We start from the raw sequence: 17,280 nt of genomic DNA on the forward strand, positions 1-17,280 counted from the left end.
TGAAAAATATTTGATATCAGAAAGACATGCTTACATTATTCAGAATGTAATTCGATAGGTCTGAGGTGCTCTCATGTCCCACAAAAAATACTGTCGAAACGCTCAATTTAGATCTCTTAAGTAATTGCAGCGAAAGTTAAAAAAAAGTATGTATAAATTACTTTAAAGTGAAGGATAAGTCATTAAAATTATCATTTGGGTATTTTTGAAATGAAAAATTTGGCAAACAGCAAGGAGGCAAGCAGTATAGGCAAAGTTGAAGCTGTTTAAATACATGCAGCTAATTTCTCTACTTAAGTAAAAGAAATTTAGTTTCATGTAAAATGTCCTATTTTGTCTTTAATACACAGGTTTTGGATTAACCACTTGCAGGCTATGTCACCAAATCTATGCTACCAACAAAAGTGCAAAAAAACTCAATTTTGATGATTTTATGAATGAGCAAATCACTGAATTGGCCTTTATGTACAGCATGTGGTAAATTTAGTTTTGATCCAAATCACTTCATTAGTAATAACTCTAACTTTTTGACTTTTTTGTATAATGTCTATCATCCTAGTTTATGGACTGCAGCGAATAAACAAGAGAAGAAGAAGCTGATGTCCTGCGATGGGCCCTGTCCAAAACAACTCACCTGTGGTCACCAGTGTAGCAAAATCTGCCATGATGGAGAGTGCTCTAAACCGCAAAGATTGCACCTATAAAAGGCAATCAGATGTAGTTATGCGTGAAGGAAAAAAGGTACAAATAATGATTTGTAATACAATCTGATTAGTCGGACTAAAATTCGGCAAGAAATGACATTGAAATACAACAAATAAATATAAAATTAAAACATAAGAAAATAAACATATAAGATATCAAAACCATGTATGCCAGGCAATGTTCTGCTAAGGCTGTATGGTGCATGATTGGCCCAGTGCTTCAAAGAATTGGCCCAAAGCCTCCAAAAAAAGACATAACTATATACCTATAACTACATACTCGTACTTGTATGTAGTAGGGGGCGAGCAAACTCCTTATATAGGGCCCCCTTGTTTTCTTGCTCCAGGACTATAAAACCTAACTGTACTCTCCTGAGATGGCATTGTTCCAATCTTGTTTTTGATTTACAGGAATTCTTATGCAAAGAAATTCACACTGGGAGCGCCAAATTGGAGTGTGACGATGCCTGTAAGCAGGCCAAGGATAAGAAGGAAAAGATGAAGGAAGAGGAACGAAAGAAACAGGATGAGGAGGAAAAGAAGAGGCAACAGGTGAGATGGATGAATAGTGAATCATTTCTCATGCTTGCTTCATATTTCCTGCTGCTTGCCGCTCTGACAACGATTTTGCTTCACTGCGCAATTGCACCAGTAAAGCCAGCGGTTACCAGGGGCAAGCTGATATATCCATCACTCCACCGCTGTGCCCAAAGCGGCAGATCGTTAGGAGTTGAATTCATGTCAACTCGGAAGAGGCTCCGCTCTCACGTATCAGAACAGAATCGATTTTTGGCGGTGCTGAGCAGCAACATTAGCTTTCATAGTCATGCCGCTCTGCTTGCAGAAAAGTCCAAGTGGGAGAAAGTATGAAACCAGCATTAGACCAAAAAAAGTGTATGTTTGGCCTCAATTGACCGACGCTAATTTTGACAAATTTTGATACCTCATAAGTGACAAATTTTACATAAACTTTGAAACATGCTGATTATGAACACGGGGTTTCCAAAGGGTGCACAATCTCCAAGTTGTCCAGCTGACCAGCTCCCAAAATTACTGTACATGCACACAAAGGGCACACAAATTTACAATTTTGATGCTAAAATGGGTCAAAATGAAGATACATGACCAATATGATTGTACTTTATGCACTGAGATGTATTTAAAAAAAATTAGGTGCATTAAGTGCTATATTAAGACTGTTATTATCATAATTATTATTATTTCACTTTGGCATTGTGTGGCTCACATATTAATTTTTTTGCTCATTTTTTAAGGAAACTAGTAACTGTGTAGGATGATAGAATATAATCACCTCTTGTGCTGTATATAGTTTTGTGTCAGGTTATTTGCATATTTATGCATATTAATGACCTATTTACATATATCGCATGAAATTCTGTTAACTGATGAACTTTAAACATAGTGGGGTGATAGAGTATGATCACCTTGTGTGCTGTATAGTTTTGTGTCAGGTTAATTGCTTATTTGTGAATATTGATGGGCTTATTTGCATATAAATTCTGTTAAATCGCTCTACAGCTTATATGCAGTAACTGATGATCTTCTGACTTGGTGGGGTGATAGAGTATGATCCCTGGTGTGCTGTATACCTTGTGTTACATTTATGAATATGTCCTTATTTGCATATTCTTTGTATTACAAGCATTTATTATTTACAAATATTTGTCGCGGACTGCAGAGCCATCTTAATTAAGAACTGAGTAATTCTAGTATTATAATAAAGTGATGTGATCATTAATATTTCTCCCTCATTATATTTTGTTTTCACCTTGCAGAGAGACCAAGAAGAATACGATCGATTGATGGGGAAGAACAAACAGCATTAAGCAGCGTAAGAGATCGCATAAACCAAAGAACTTACCTTCTACGAGAAGAACAAGAAACTCATCATCATACTTTCAACTTCAGCTGTGATATTGGCGGCAATCGTTGCATTTTATTTATCTAAATCTTAAATTCTTATTCTATCATATGATATTATATATGGTGTGTCAGTGTACTTTTAAATTGTCTTCACATCTATTTATATGAACTAGGGTCACTCCACAAAAGTTGTAGTAGATGTAACTTCTTGTGTAGACTATGTCATGCCTACATGGATTGATTGTCCCAAAGTACAGTGCAACTTGTATAAAGAGGCTTGTTTCAATGTAACATATGTCATCAATCTTTCTGTTTAGTTCAAAGTCATGGGCAGCATGCAAGGCTATTAAAGGAGTATTTCGTGATCCTAGCATCCTCTATTTATGTCATTTTTCATTAGATATCCACGAAAAAAATTTATTCCCAAAATTTCAGTTGATTCCGATTTTGCGTTCGCGAGTTATGCATGATTATGTGTATTACCCTGCTCCATAGACAATGCGTTGTAATTTCGTTCTGGTGCACCAGAACAAAATTCAAATTTCACGATATCTTTGCTAAGCGAATTAATCTGCAAGAAATATTTTGTACATAAACATTATGTAGCCAGAGGTTTCCAGTGATATAAAAATCTCAACTTTTTTGAGAAAAGTGGGGGATGAGGCTGTGGATCACGAAATTCCCTGTTAAGTGAAGTTCAAATTAATAGCTGCCATTTTGTATATGTCAATAAATCGAGGGTTGAGAACCAATGAGAAAGTCTTAACTCACAACTTTCTGGTTCTCAACCCTAAAATGTACTTACTTTTGATCAATAACAAATGAAGAACACCAACTACATGTAAAGGTAATATTTTGGGTAAGCAAAAAATAGGAGTTTACATAAGGCAGCTATTACATTCTACTGCACTGCATGGTCTTGCACTGTGCCCACAAAACTTCCCCATTTTAATTGAAGAGTTCAATAGTGCTTCACAGCTTGTGAAAAATATGCTTAGGAGGCAAAGAAAAAGCCTTTATACATTTTTTCCCAAAATGACCTAAAAAATTAAGGTCTTTTGTGGAAAAAATGTATATCTTCGATACAAAAGGTCAAATTTTTCAAATGATTGACTTTTTAAGTCCCAGCTACATACACTTTTAGTACATATCATTATCACTCAAATTGGGCTAGCAACAACCTTGTATGTATCTGGACACAAACTGTGTGTTGCTACTGATTGCTATGTTAGTGGGTGGTGTGTTGGTAATACAGGGTAATTGGTAAATTTGGAAATGATGAATAAACTGGTGAAGGGAAAACAACACATGCTTTGTATCAGATCACATACTAAAATACTTACGTAGAGTACGTAGACCAAAATTGATTCACTGCAGAGCAGATTATAAATACTTCTTTTAAAATCATACCCATCAGCGCACTTGACACCGTAAAGATAGCATTGAAAAATATGTTAAAATTATATAGTTAATCAAGATTTTTCAAACCTAAAAAAATATTTCTTTAATTGCATCCATCGTCCTTCTTTATTTGTTATTCATTTTGTTTCTTCTAAATCCATGTAGACTGTTGGTGACATTTTATTGTAGAATGCAGCGGAGTCTGTATTGTGATCAGCACGGATTCCTTTGGCGTTCCATGTCTTAAAGGGCAGGTCTATAGCAAAAACAACATCATATCATTGGCAAGCTAATATTATGAGGACAATGAAAATGACTCCTTTTTTGAGAAAATAAGACGTTTAAAATTGATATTCCCCAAAAACCAACTTAAGCGGTGAGTTCCTTGAGCGAGACAGATTTAGCCTAGAAAAAGGTGACGTCATGAAATGAGATGTGCCCGCTGTGAGAAAAGGGACTATAAACGCTCTCAATGGACAGAACGTATACTGTTGCTGTTCACAGAAAAAATTACAAATTAAGTATTACAAATTTCATGGTTTTTAAACATATGTATAAAATCAGCCGCTTCTTTTTTATATATTAGACAATTGTGATATTACAATACATATGTATATCAATATCATGAGAAATATTAGGCCTAAAAAATAAATACATAATTTGAGCTTAGAATTTCATCTGAGACCAGGGAATAAATAAAGATTGGGAAGCGTCACTCGAAGATAAATGTAATAAAACTATGGATGCCGCCATTACCCTGCCATCGCGTAGGCCTGGAACACTACCGCGATTTCTACCGGCTGCATCGCGCCCGTGCTCAGCGTTCAAGAAATAAAATTACCCGTGAAAATCACGGCTTGCTGCAACCAAGGTTAGACCTTTTCAAGCCTGCAACAGCGTATTTTTTCAAATGTTGAATAGCTGTTTTTAATACTTTTAAATATTTTTAGCGCATCCATTAGCTTAATTTATTAAATACATCAAATCGACCAACAATCCCACTCTCTAGACCAAGATTTATACAAGAAAAATACTGTTTCAATCACAAAATTAACCTTAATTTCAAGGCCTACACTTGGCAATGTCTATTCAGATATCGTTGTCAAGCTCGGGTGATAGACCCTGATGATTGACGACCATCGAGTCGTTACGTGGTGCTGGGAGCTGCTAGCCAGCTGGCGACCCCAGCACCCCTTTTCCAAGATGGCGGCGCCCATGCTGGTACCAAATTTGTGATTCCCGGGAACTTCTGTATAGCATACCGTTTTGGAGAATCGGCGAATCACTGTCAACCCCTTGCTGAGACTAGCATATAAACCGTGTTAGTCCACAAACTCATGTATCTGATTTCCCTGTATATTGCATTGCTATAGTTTCAGTTGGATGAAATATTACAAAGCAAACACATAGTAACAATTACTGTGTGGGCTTTGTTCCCGAAAGAGAACAATAGCATGCATATTGTTATGCAGCATTGTTATGGTAAGTGATAGTACAACCCATTGTTGCTAATGTCAAACTTGTCAAAGTGATTGTGATTGTATGATGAGAGCTTGATAAAGTGTCCGCTTCATTTACCTACGTCATCAGTCAAGCGGGGAGAACACGTGCGCTTCAAGCGGGGGAAGAACACGTGCGAGGCTGAACTTTACCCACACAATTTCTCCTTTTTCAGGAGAAATACATGCACACAAAAAATTGCAACAAGTGTCAACTTGTAATGTAATAATTATTCTCTTGAATAGAGATAAACTTGTTTTTGCTATAGACCTGCCCTTTAACTGGAGCCTGGACCACCCAACCCCCCCCCCCCCACACACACACACACCAACCTGACCCCGGGGCCCCACCCTGCCCTACATGGTATTCTATTAATAATTAACAATTTTCACACAATTACAGCTTTACACTTGATTGATTTTGAAATATTTTCATTTGGTTTTTGAAGTTAACCATTAACAGTATTGGGCTATTCCAGTTGAAATCCACACTGCCCCTGTGGAAGATTTTGCTAAAGTCTCCCACAGAGGGAGTATGAGTTTTGAATAGAATAGACAATTGGATAAATTCCATTTGAAGTACTCACTCCAGTTGTGGAAGATATAGGTAAAGCTATAATACAGAGGGAGTATGAATTTCATAATGATCAATTCTGACCAATTACATGTGAAAAACATCTCCCCCCTGTGAAAGATATTTCCAAAATCTTCAACAGGGGTAGTGTGGATTTCAACTGGAATTTCCACATAATTGTTTATGCAGCTGTTAGTTTTGTTCTAGTGCTACAAAATGTGAGTATAATATGATATTGAAATGTTTTATGAACATGTTCACTTTGAAATATTGCATTTCTTGTGACTTTGTTTTAAATGTCACAATGTATCACAGATTTGACAATATTGTAATAATTATTATTATATTTATTATTACAGTAGTATAGTGATGGAAGTGACTGGTGTTAAGGTATCCAGGTATATCAATGTGCAGTATTACCTATTAGGCCATCTTAATGTAATTGGTTTTCAATTTGGGAAGGGCTTTGAAACAAACTTTTAAATTGAGATGGCCAAATTAAAAAAATGTAACCAAAATTATTGTACCTCCAGGTGCTACATCAAACAAAATTAAGTTTGATTGTTACCAATACATGTATATTTGGCAAATCTAAACAGCAGTTTTTCGATATACTCATAATGTAAATGTCATAATACTGTTGGTCATTGTGTTTGGTGTTAAATTTGGAATAGATTAACGGTCTATTTCACAAAACTTATAATGTATATGAAAACTTAAGCACAAAATGAATACTATTCTTGGACTCTCTAAGCCGATGTTTTGAATACTGTATATGCTGAAATTTTCGTGGTGGTTTTATTTTTGCGAATTTCACAGATTAATATGTGCCCACCAAAAATAATAACCCTTGCGAAAATATCTGTACGCTGTAAAATATTAGGCGTATACAGTACTCTAAATGAGTGGCGTAGCTAGGGGTTGTGACGCCCAGGGCAAGGATACAGAATGGCTTCCTAAACTATTTTTTACCGACTGAAATTATTAATTGTTGACCACATTTTTTTTTGCATGAATCCAACAGGTGGGAGGGATATAAAAAAAAAGCAATATTAATCCTTCAATATGACCTAATTTTGATCATTTTCATGCAAACAGGGACAAAGCAAATCGCACATTTGGGCAACTTATTATATCAGTACACACAAAATTTTAAATTGTTGACCCAAAACTTTTTTAACCAGTGGCGATTCAGCACCCCTTAAGACAGCAATTTGGCGCCCCTAAGACCTGGCGCCCAGGTCGCTTTCCTCCCTAGCTATGACACTGCTCTAACTGCATCACAGCTTTTGATGGGTTACTTTTACAAGTCTAACACATTTGCTATGATGCATATCTATCATAAAGCCACTTCAATTTTGGTGTAGATTATTCATCCAGTACTTTAAAGCATCATTTCTGAAATTAATCTATTGGAACTTAATTTGCAACATGCTTTGCTATGTTGCGTCTGATACCATCAGTCTTCATCAGGTTTATGATTGGTGATGGTGTGACGTCAGACGGTGATGAGGAATATCTTTCTTGTAATGCCAGGTCCCATGCGTGTGACATTGGAAGCGGAGTCACCCTTTCTTGTTAATGATGGGCTCATCCACTCTCCCATATGAATTCTCTGACTCCTCTCTTGAACTACCTCTCCTCGGAATGACTGTTTGTACACAGCACAGTTTTGAGTTTCATTGGTACCTGGGCACCTGCGTGGTTTAAGCGTGCTCATAGCTAGGGACCTGGCTTAATTACAAGACATTCCTTATTGTCCGGCATCATATCATCAATCAGAAGCCTGATGTTTTTTTCTGTTGACTATGATCATGTTATAATCTTATTATGAAATTAGTATTCTGTGTCCGCTCAATGTCATCGGCTATTACAGTCATGTCATCAATCACGAATGATGAAAATTTCAATCATTGGGCCGGTTTGTATCATGATTGACTTTGAGCCAATGAAATTGACCTGTGTATGCATTTTTTTCATTGTATCATGTTCACTCAATGGACTTTGTAATTGCTGTGGTTCTGGTTCTGGTTATAGTTGAGTCGGCATTGCCAGATATACTGTACTTCACCAACTTATCCTGGAACCTAGGATTGAGTGCAGATATCAGAACCGGGGATGGTCCCCCTTCTCTTTTCGAATAGCTCTGACACTTTAAACATGCACAGGGATGAATCCTCCTGAACACGGGACCGACGGCTTTACGTGACTTCCGAACCACGGGACATAACACACACACTACCTATATCTGCACGTGATAAGCAGTGTGTGGGGGGCGAGAAGAAATTCTACAATTAAATTCTGTGATGAAATTGAACTCAATTGAAGGATTCCCGACCGTATAGGAACTTTTTGGGAGGAAAGAGAATTTTCACCTAAGGCAAGCCCAAGGCTCGAACTCTAATCGATCGTATCTCCCGGCCGACAGCGCAACGCCTTAACCGCTCGGCCATCTCGACCTGTGAGGTGATTACAACATAATGACAAAGTGCTGACTATCCATTTAGTCATCCATCTTAATACTAATTACGGCGTGTCCGTCCGTCCGTCCTCTGTCCGCGCGCTATCCCGTTCGCGTCCCGCGAGTTTCGCGTTCACGCAGTGCACTATCGCGTGCTTTCGCGCTGCACTATCGCGTGCTTTCGCGGTGCACTATCGCGAGTATCAGCGGGAGTGTGCGCGAGTACAGTCCGCGCATCGGAAAAGCATTACACAGTGTGACTAACAGGTGCATCTCATCGGACCAATAATTATATGCCTTATTTTCAACACATATTTCAATATTAAGATACCGAACACGTGCACACACCAAACACGTGCATGTAGGCCTATTTTTATGAGAACATGACTATTTCCGGAAGGCCTATGAACCGTTTTTGCGTTCACGTTTCTCGCGATTGATTTCATTACTTTAGTAACGGCCTATATCCACGTCCAGATACTAATTTCGGTTTCTCTAAATGTGGTAACAGGGCAGGGCTTGGAAGAGGCGAATGATTGGTTTCAGATTATGGGTAGGCCTACGAAGTAAGCATCACACCTTTAAAACAAACAGAGTTGATTAAGTTGTGTCTTGGGTCTTGATCATTGAGAGACGCATTTCTTAGTAGTTTAAAAAGTCAGGGCAGGTATATGGGTAACGAGTTTGGGTAATTAGAAATAGGCCTATCACGAGAAGCGCCCGACCCGAGAACCGCGAAATCTAGTTTATTATAATTGTGTCATAATCAAGAAATTACGACATGAAGAACAAATACTCATGTGGACTGGGTCTAAGATTCACTTTTCTTATCTATATAGTTTCATGACAACGAAAAGCGATAATGTATTTGATGATAGTAAAATAATTTTGCTGTTTACTCATTCTGCTATTCAAATTGAATTACACACACACCCTATGGAAGTTATGGACCTTAATCTTTCACACAGGGGGTGTAGATTTCAAATTACCATTCAGATAACCCCATTTCAAATTTACACTCTGTGTGGTAGATAAGGAGATGTTCTTCATGGGGGTGTATATGGATTTCAACTGTAATAGACCATTGTTATGATCCTGTGTCATATACTGGGGTATTCAAAAAGGTGGCTTTGTTACATTTTGATGTGCAGCTTGGATTTCAAAACACTGTCTCTTGAGTATTCCTTCATTAGAAGATTCAATTAGGTCTTAAATTGAGGCTAATTTATTCTATATTACTAATGTTTTATCCTGTTTAAAAATATTTTTAATTATTTTCTTATGACGTTTGGCATGAAATGTGCCAAGGGTGGCTGAGGATTAGGGGGAGGAAGATTAGGGGGAGGGATTCATATCGTAAAATTGATTTAAAACCTCATTAAAAATTTGAATCTAGTAAAAAAAATATCTAAATGAACTCCCAGACATCTAAACCAAGTAAATAAATACAAAAGTTCATTTAAAAGACCAATACTTGCTCAGAATGATTGTAAATGTAGAAAAAAGAGGTGGGGTTACATCCTCCCTACTTTGTGATTGTTTTTGCCCGCACTCTCTCATTTTTTAACCGATTTCCATAAAAAAGGTGTCAAAATGCTCAGGAGGATGAACCACATCAAATGAGATGTGTAGGTTAAATGTTTGAACCATTTCATTTTTTTACTATGTAACACAAAGGTACCCCAGGTTTTGACACAGGACCTTATACATATATAATTACATAATGTGTGTTTCTTGTATTAGGGTATTGTAAATATTAAGTATTTATTCTTGTTGGAAAATGGTTGACCTTTGGTCGTTTAGAATCAAAAATGTTCTTTGATTCATTAGAATATATTGGAATATTATTCTATCAATTGTCTACTCGCAACAAGTGTTTCATTTCTTGCAGTCACATGTTATGTAGATTATTTTGAGTCCAGAAGAAAAATGAGTTTTTACTTTACTATACTTTCCCCTTCTTTTTCTTCATAGTAAGAAATGGGCAGAATTTTGAGAAAAACCCCATGTTTATACGACTTTTCTTTGCAAAGTTATGTCAATTTATCAATCGCTGAAAACAATATAAAAATTTTTTAGCACTTTCTTTGCCAATATCTCAAAATCAATATTAACGACGACATCCGACTCATTTCCCATGATCGTTTCACATATTAGTCCATTTGTGAAACATTAACCCTAACACGGACCATGGTTTTTTGCTATCAGAAGGTAGAGAAGGAATGGAAAAGGAGAGAAGATGAACAAAGATTTCACTTGGTACCCCTGGGAATTGACCTACCCCTGCCACGCACACGATCACTGACCTCATGCCATGGGGGTTTTGCTGGCACAGCCAGAGATTCAAAATCAAAATTTTAGCCTCCATTTTCCTCCCTCCCCGTCACGATGTGGGTGACAGCGGATATTTGTAATTTTGTCTGCAGCTTAGTGAACAAGTGATGTAATGAAAGATCAAGCACAATTACCAATAATATTATCATCATATCCAATGTTTTCAAAAATGCTGATTTTATTTAACTGATCCTTTAATTCTTTTGAGGAGTGTACATTCCCACTACAGTGACACCTCATAACGTCACGCTGGACAAATTCCATTCACTGGCAAAATCCCACCCATTCAAATATCAATAGCCAGTAGTGACCAACATGACGCACAGTGTCATCGCCCCGATATCTTCATGGCAGAAATCGCCATGGTAGTTTGAATCCACCGCCACGCATGGCCATTTTGTATCGACCTGTTTAATAATTTTGAGTCGCATAATGGGCGAAGGACATCTGACTAAGGCTACTGACAATAGCCCGATTAGCCCGGTGACTGACCTCGCTGTGTGCCTGTCGTGCATTGTACGCCATAGGTCATATTCTTTTAGACTACCTCAACGATTGGCCTATACACTGCACTATATAATTCGGCACATATAAATCAGAATTATTGCCCGGAATTATTGTCAGTTTTTGATTCAAGACGCATACGGTTCTTTCTCAAGACGCATAAGCTAACGACTATCATATCTGTTCAAAATATATATTCAAGGCAAGGAACCAGATTTTTCTTTATACTGAAATCATTTACAGGAGATATTCATCATTTTCTATCCTTGTATCCAAAGATTTTCGTCTCATATCAAACTTGTGCATAGGACATTCACGTGTATCGATCCCGGGTATTGATTTTAGTATCTCTGCAGAGAAAGTAATTATTAGGCCAGGCGATGTCGGTGTGTGACGCTGACCGCTTAGGTTTTGCATTGATGGGTTCAGTTACGCTCTCGCAACTTGGACATTGCGATCAGAGGAACTGGGTGAGTTCGAGTAAAGGTTCCAGTAAATCAGAAATAGACAATTAATTGGTTGTTTGAATATTCAGGATAAACACCAGAAGATCCTATCTGCAATAGCTGCCTTATAGACAATTGACAATTTCTACATTCTATATTGTAGAGTCTAAATATATGGCTCCTGGCACCTATTGCATATATGGCATTTTTCCCTAAACTCTCAGTTTGTATCTTAGCATAAAATATTATGTGTATATAAGAGGTAAAGTAGAGGGGGGGGGCAGGGCAAGAAAGCAATAGCTGCAAGATGCCATTCTTTTGAATGTGTAAAATATAGAATGCAGAAATTATCCAAATGCCTATAGGGCAGCTATTGCAGGTAAGACCCGCGGGGGTATAGAGACTTAAATTAGTTTATGTTTACTCAAACAAAAATGCTCAGAGGCCAATGGATAGACCAGTGAATATGGTCTGTGAATATATCCAATCAAACAATTTATTTAAAGATCAAAGCACTGCATGTGGGTGTGTGCATAACTAAATTTTGAGAAAAAAAGTACTGACCTTATGCGAGTTAATTTTTCGACCTTGAGAGCTGACAAGTTTTTCTAGTTGTATAATCAGGGATTTGTGTCTCAAATCTGCAGTATAATGGCAGGATTTAGGGTTGAAAAAATTGATAATTTCTTTCTTTAGGTCTTTTTAGGAAAAAAGGAATATCTTTAATACGAAAAAGTCAAAATTTTCAAATAATCGTCGGCTTTTTCTCTCAGCTACATACACTTAAACTAAATATCAGTAGATTTGTGAATTTTACTTTGAGGACTGTTAAATATCAAAAATATCAATTTTTAATAATTTGTCATAAAATTTGTATTATATCGCAAATTTCAAAAAAATCAAAATTATTTGATATCACCAGGACATTCCTCGTATTCAGAATGCAATTTGATATGTCTGATGTGCTCTCATGTCCCACAAAAAATACTGTGCAAATGTTGATATCTGATTCCTTAAAGCCATTATTTATTTGATGAAGAAAATTAAACTGTCACCTCTCATTATCAACGAAAGTATTAATAAATCGCATACTATTTCTGAAATGGTCTAAATGAAACGTTAGCAAGGTAAAATACAATGATATACCATGTTCGTTCCATTGACCGCCCATACCCTTTTCAAAATTTTATGTTCATGAAAGTTCATGAACATCAAAATGAAAGATGGAGTACCATCTGAAAATTCCGAGGTAGGAATTAATTCATGAATTCCTTGTGTTTGGATCAAAAGTTTAAATCAAAATTATAACTGCCCATCCACTACTGTCAAAATACCTATCAAGTTACTACATAGAGAAATTGAGCCTTAAAATATCGAAAATGTGCACTAAAATTAAATTTCTTTTATGTATGCAACTATGTAAACACCCTGTAAACAGTGTAAAAAATAAGCACCGACCCAAATGACTTTGTTAAGCACCCTAATGGAATGAATACGGTGTATTGCAACAACAAATTCATTTAAAGGAGTATTTCGTGATCCTAGCATCCTCTTTTTATGACATTTTTCAGTACATATCCACGAAAAAAGCCTATTCCCAAAATTTCAGTTGATTCCGATTTTGCGTTTGCGAGTTATGCATGATTATGTGTATTACACCATGATTACACTGCTCCATAGACAATGCGTTGTAATTTCGTTCTGGTGCACCAGAACCCCAAATTCAAATTTCACGATATCTTTGCAAAACGAATTAATCTGCAAGAAATATTTTGTACATAAACATTATGTAGCCAGAGGTTTCCAGTGATATAAAAATCTCAACTTTTTTTTGAGAAAAGTGGGGGGATGAGGCTGTGGATCACGAAATGCCCCTTTAATATGCCCTAGGCCTATTTGTATGATGCAAGCATAGACTCTGAGTGTATTCAGAGTCTATGATGCAAGTGACTCAACACAATCTGTACATTCCCAGCTATTCATTGTGTTCAATGAACTATAGTTTAAAACATGTGCTAGTTTTTTCAGACACTATCACATATTTTGTAAGGTCATTGAAAGGTTTCAAAGATAAAAGAGAAGCCATTGACTGAACCTATTCATTTTTGAAGTAGAGAACACATGAAAATTGAGTTTTGGTTCATTTACAAATAAGCCCCACTATGTAGAGCACTAGGGACCGTTCACAAACACTTGCTTGGGGAATGCCTCCGTCAGAATTCTTGCCCCCCCCTGTTATTAATTGTTTTAAAACATTTAGTTTTCAATTCTAGACCTGCACAATACCAACCAGCTATCATTTTAATATACACAGTCATGTATTTTTGCTGAACCATGAAATGGTCTCAGCCTATATTAGTCTATGTTACTTACTTACTTACTTACCAACCATTTGGTCTGAAATGGACATATCTTTAAATCCCACAAAGTATGAACCCCCAAGTGGTGTGAAATGAAAGAGAAAGAAGTAAAGAATATAATACAAAAACACAGGGGGTTCTACTCATAATAGTTTTAAAGTTGTGGTCCATTTTGTCTGAAAAATCATCAGAAGTCGCCCAATTGGGCTTCTATCACGGTTTGCCAACTTTCGCTTAGATATAACAATTACTGCCTGTGCCGGGAGGCAGCTTGTCTGCTATTTTGATAACAAGCATATTGTTTCCAAGAAGGTGTGAAAATTCCCAAAGTATTATTAAAACAGTATCTTAACCACAGTATGGACCAAACTGGACGTGTCTAAGATCGCCCACTATAGCCCATTTTGTGGTTAGTATTTAGATCACAGGAAATTACGGCGTCCCATGATGCATTTATGAAAATACACACTACATGTATAAGGGTATGGGATAAATGCTCTATAGTTGCCTCTGATTGCGCAATAATGGTGAATACTTGTGCGGTGGGGGTTTGGTGGTCAAATGTTATTCCTTCCCATGATGCATTTATGAAAATCAATACATACACACTATAAGGCTTCAAGGTAAATGCTATATAGTTTCTACCAACATTTTGAAATATAACCGATTGAACTAAAACTTGGTACCAATAATCCTTGATCATAAGGGAATCATGAAACAGCATCTGAGGTCATCCAAGGTCAAAGGTCAAATGTTAAAGCTGCTCCGATGGGGGCTGTAACTCTGGGAAAACAATCCCCCGCACTTGGGGAGTATGAAACGGCAAAGGTCATCTGAAGTCAAAGGTCAGGTCAAATTTAAAGTTGCTCGATTGGGCTGCAACTTGGAGAAAATGATCCCTGATACTTGGGTAATATGAAACCGCCAAGGTCATGTGAGGTCAAAGGTCAGGTCAAATTTAATGTTCCTCCGATGGGGCTGTAACTGGGGAAAAACAATCCCCGGCATTTGGGAAGTATGAAACTTCAAAGGACATCTGAGGTCAAAGGTAAGGTCAAATTTAGAGTTGCTCCGATCGGGCATGGTTCAGCTATGGTGCGGTTACCGCTCTTGTTTTAGCTATTTTTAACATAAATTTTCCTTTCTCTTTATCTTTTTTGGCCTTTTGTGGTTATTTTTATGCATCCACCACATGGCATACTGTTTTTGCAATGTCTGTCCTTCCGTACCTCCGGATGCAATATCTTGTGAATTGGGCGGAACACACCCCAACACATTTCAAGCTGGATTAGCGCTAATACCTGTGTGGGAGATTAAGGTCATGTCTTCCATAGACTATGCCATAGTCGATTTTTGATAAATAAAACATGTCATTAATCATGATGAAAGGATTCAGTTGAACTCAAAATTATACTGATATTTATTACATCAAAATACTAGTACAAAATTGTTATGAAAAAGTTTATATAATTATATTAGTGACAGTAAAAGTAAAGTATACGTAGGCTAATATTATTGAATGCAACATATCATAATGTCATAATTATATTGGCACTTCAATACTGAACAATTCTGATTTTAGAATCTACCAGTTTATTAATCGCACAAGTCCGTGTTAAAAATCGACTATGGACATTGCATTTTAAACGGGACTTCGATCGGGCAAAGTCCCTAACACACACACTGTCTATCATACTTGTTTATCAATCCAATTTAACCGCACGCACAAAGCTTGGAGGTACAAGCATGGTACACGACGCGCTCATGCACCTACTGGGAATTTAATGTTCCCGCCAACACAAAGGCCGCATAGTTGTGTACCATGTAGTTATTAATGGTAATGGCAGTTGCCCGGAGGATTTAAACCATAACGAGATATGGGCGACCAATCACAAGCCAGATCCATTGAAAGATGCATTACATCATGGCCAATATTTTAGTAGGCCAGAAATCCGACAATCTCATCCATAGACAGCCGTGTTAAGCATGCAAACTGCAATCCAAAGTCAGTAGTCCACTTGGGAAGCTAACAAACAGAGGGGGTACGGTGACTGAAAAGATCAGTTGTGAAAATCTATAAATTGTGCACAAATTAATTAAATCAGAGCTTAAATACAATAACCAGAGTATGCACAATGGGCAAGTGGACTACGGATTAGTCTATGTCTTCCATAGCGGGTGTGTGACGATCAGAAGGTAGTTTCTCATCGATTAATAACTTGCCCAAGCGGTAGGCAATAAAAGTTCACACTTATAACTGGTATATAAAGATGAAGTTTGAGACCGAGTTTATCAAGATTCCATCACACAGTCAAGTTGTGTTAAACATATATAAACATAGTTTTATTTCTTAGAAGACTTGAATATCACAAGTATAGATTCAACTTCTTCAACTTGTTCTAATACTGGACTGGTCTTATACCGACTGATTTTGTTTAGGAAAATGTCCATAACTATATACACTATAATAGATTTAACATTAACCCTAACACCAGTAAAAACCACAAAATACCACGATGAAAAATTCATAACATGCATGCATCCCAGGGTCTCGATGGCGCAATCACCCAAAGTGTGATATGCGCACGGAATTGCTGGCCGGGCAGCAATAACCCGAGCAGCTACCGGTCCGCGATCGTTAAACAGGCATCACGAGGGGTCAAAGGTTCAATCAAAAGTGCCAAGTCAAAATTCTTCTTCTTCTTGAAAAATTCGGATCTTCTCTGACTTCCGATACCAAAAAGCATGGGTCAGTGTTAGGGTTAATAAAAGATCACTGTAAAATCTCGTAGAATAAGTTTTTAACCAATAGGCAATTCCAAAAGTGAGGTAATCTATTTCTTTAACCAATCATAGTTGTAATTAATATTCATCAAATTGAATTTCCAAGATGGTCAAGTGGGCGAGGAAGAACAATTGTGGTCCACTACCATCTATTGTCTTTCTTCATCTTTAGGCATCTTTTCATTACTAGGAAATTTGGGAAGGACATGACGTCTGCATCTCTGTTGTTATCATAAAGCCTTGAGGAGGTTAATAACTCCATGAAGGGATTAATAACTTCATGTATAACATTCTGTACTGTTAAAACATCATATATCCCTCTTGTGTTC

At 37.1% G+C, this 17,280-nt stretch overlaps 1 protein-coding gene across 1 annotated transcript in view; it reads left to right on the plus strand.

Annotated features, from left to right (window-relative positions):
• The window catches only part of LOC140161040 (NF-X1-type zinc finger protein NFXL1-like), a 28,993-nt gene extending 28,276 nt beyond the window's left edge, over positions 1–717 (plus strand). Inside the window, exon 15 of the mRNA XM_072184422.1 lies at positions 560–717. Coding sequence (XP_072040523.1) covers positions 560–704 — 145 coding nt within the window. The 3' untranslated portion in view covers positions 705–717. The remainder of the gene's footprint in view (positions 1–559) is intronic.
• Positions 718–17,280: the final 16,563 nt, after the last annotated feature.

This window comes from Amphiura filiformis, chromosome 9 (genome assembly GCF_039555335.1).
Source record: "Amphiura filiformis chromosome 9, Afil_fr2py, whole genome shotgun sequence".
Lineage (NCBI taxonomy): Eukaryota > Metazoa > Echinodermata > Ophiuroidea > Amphilepidida > Amphiuridae > Amphiura > Amphiura filiformis.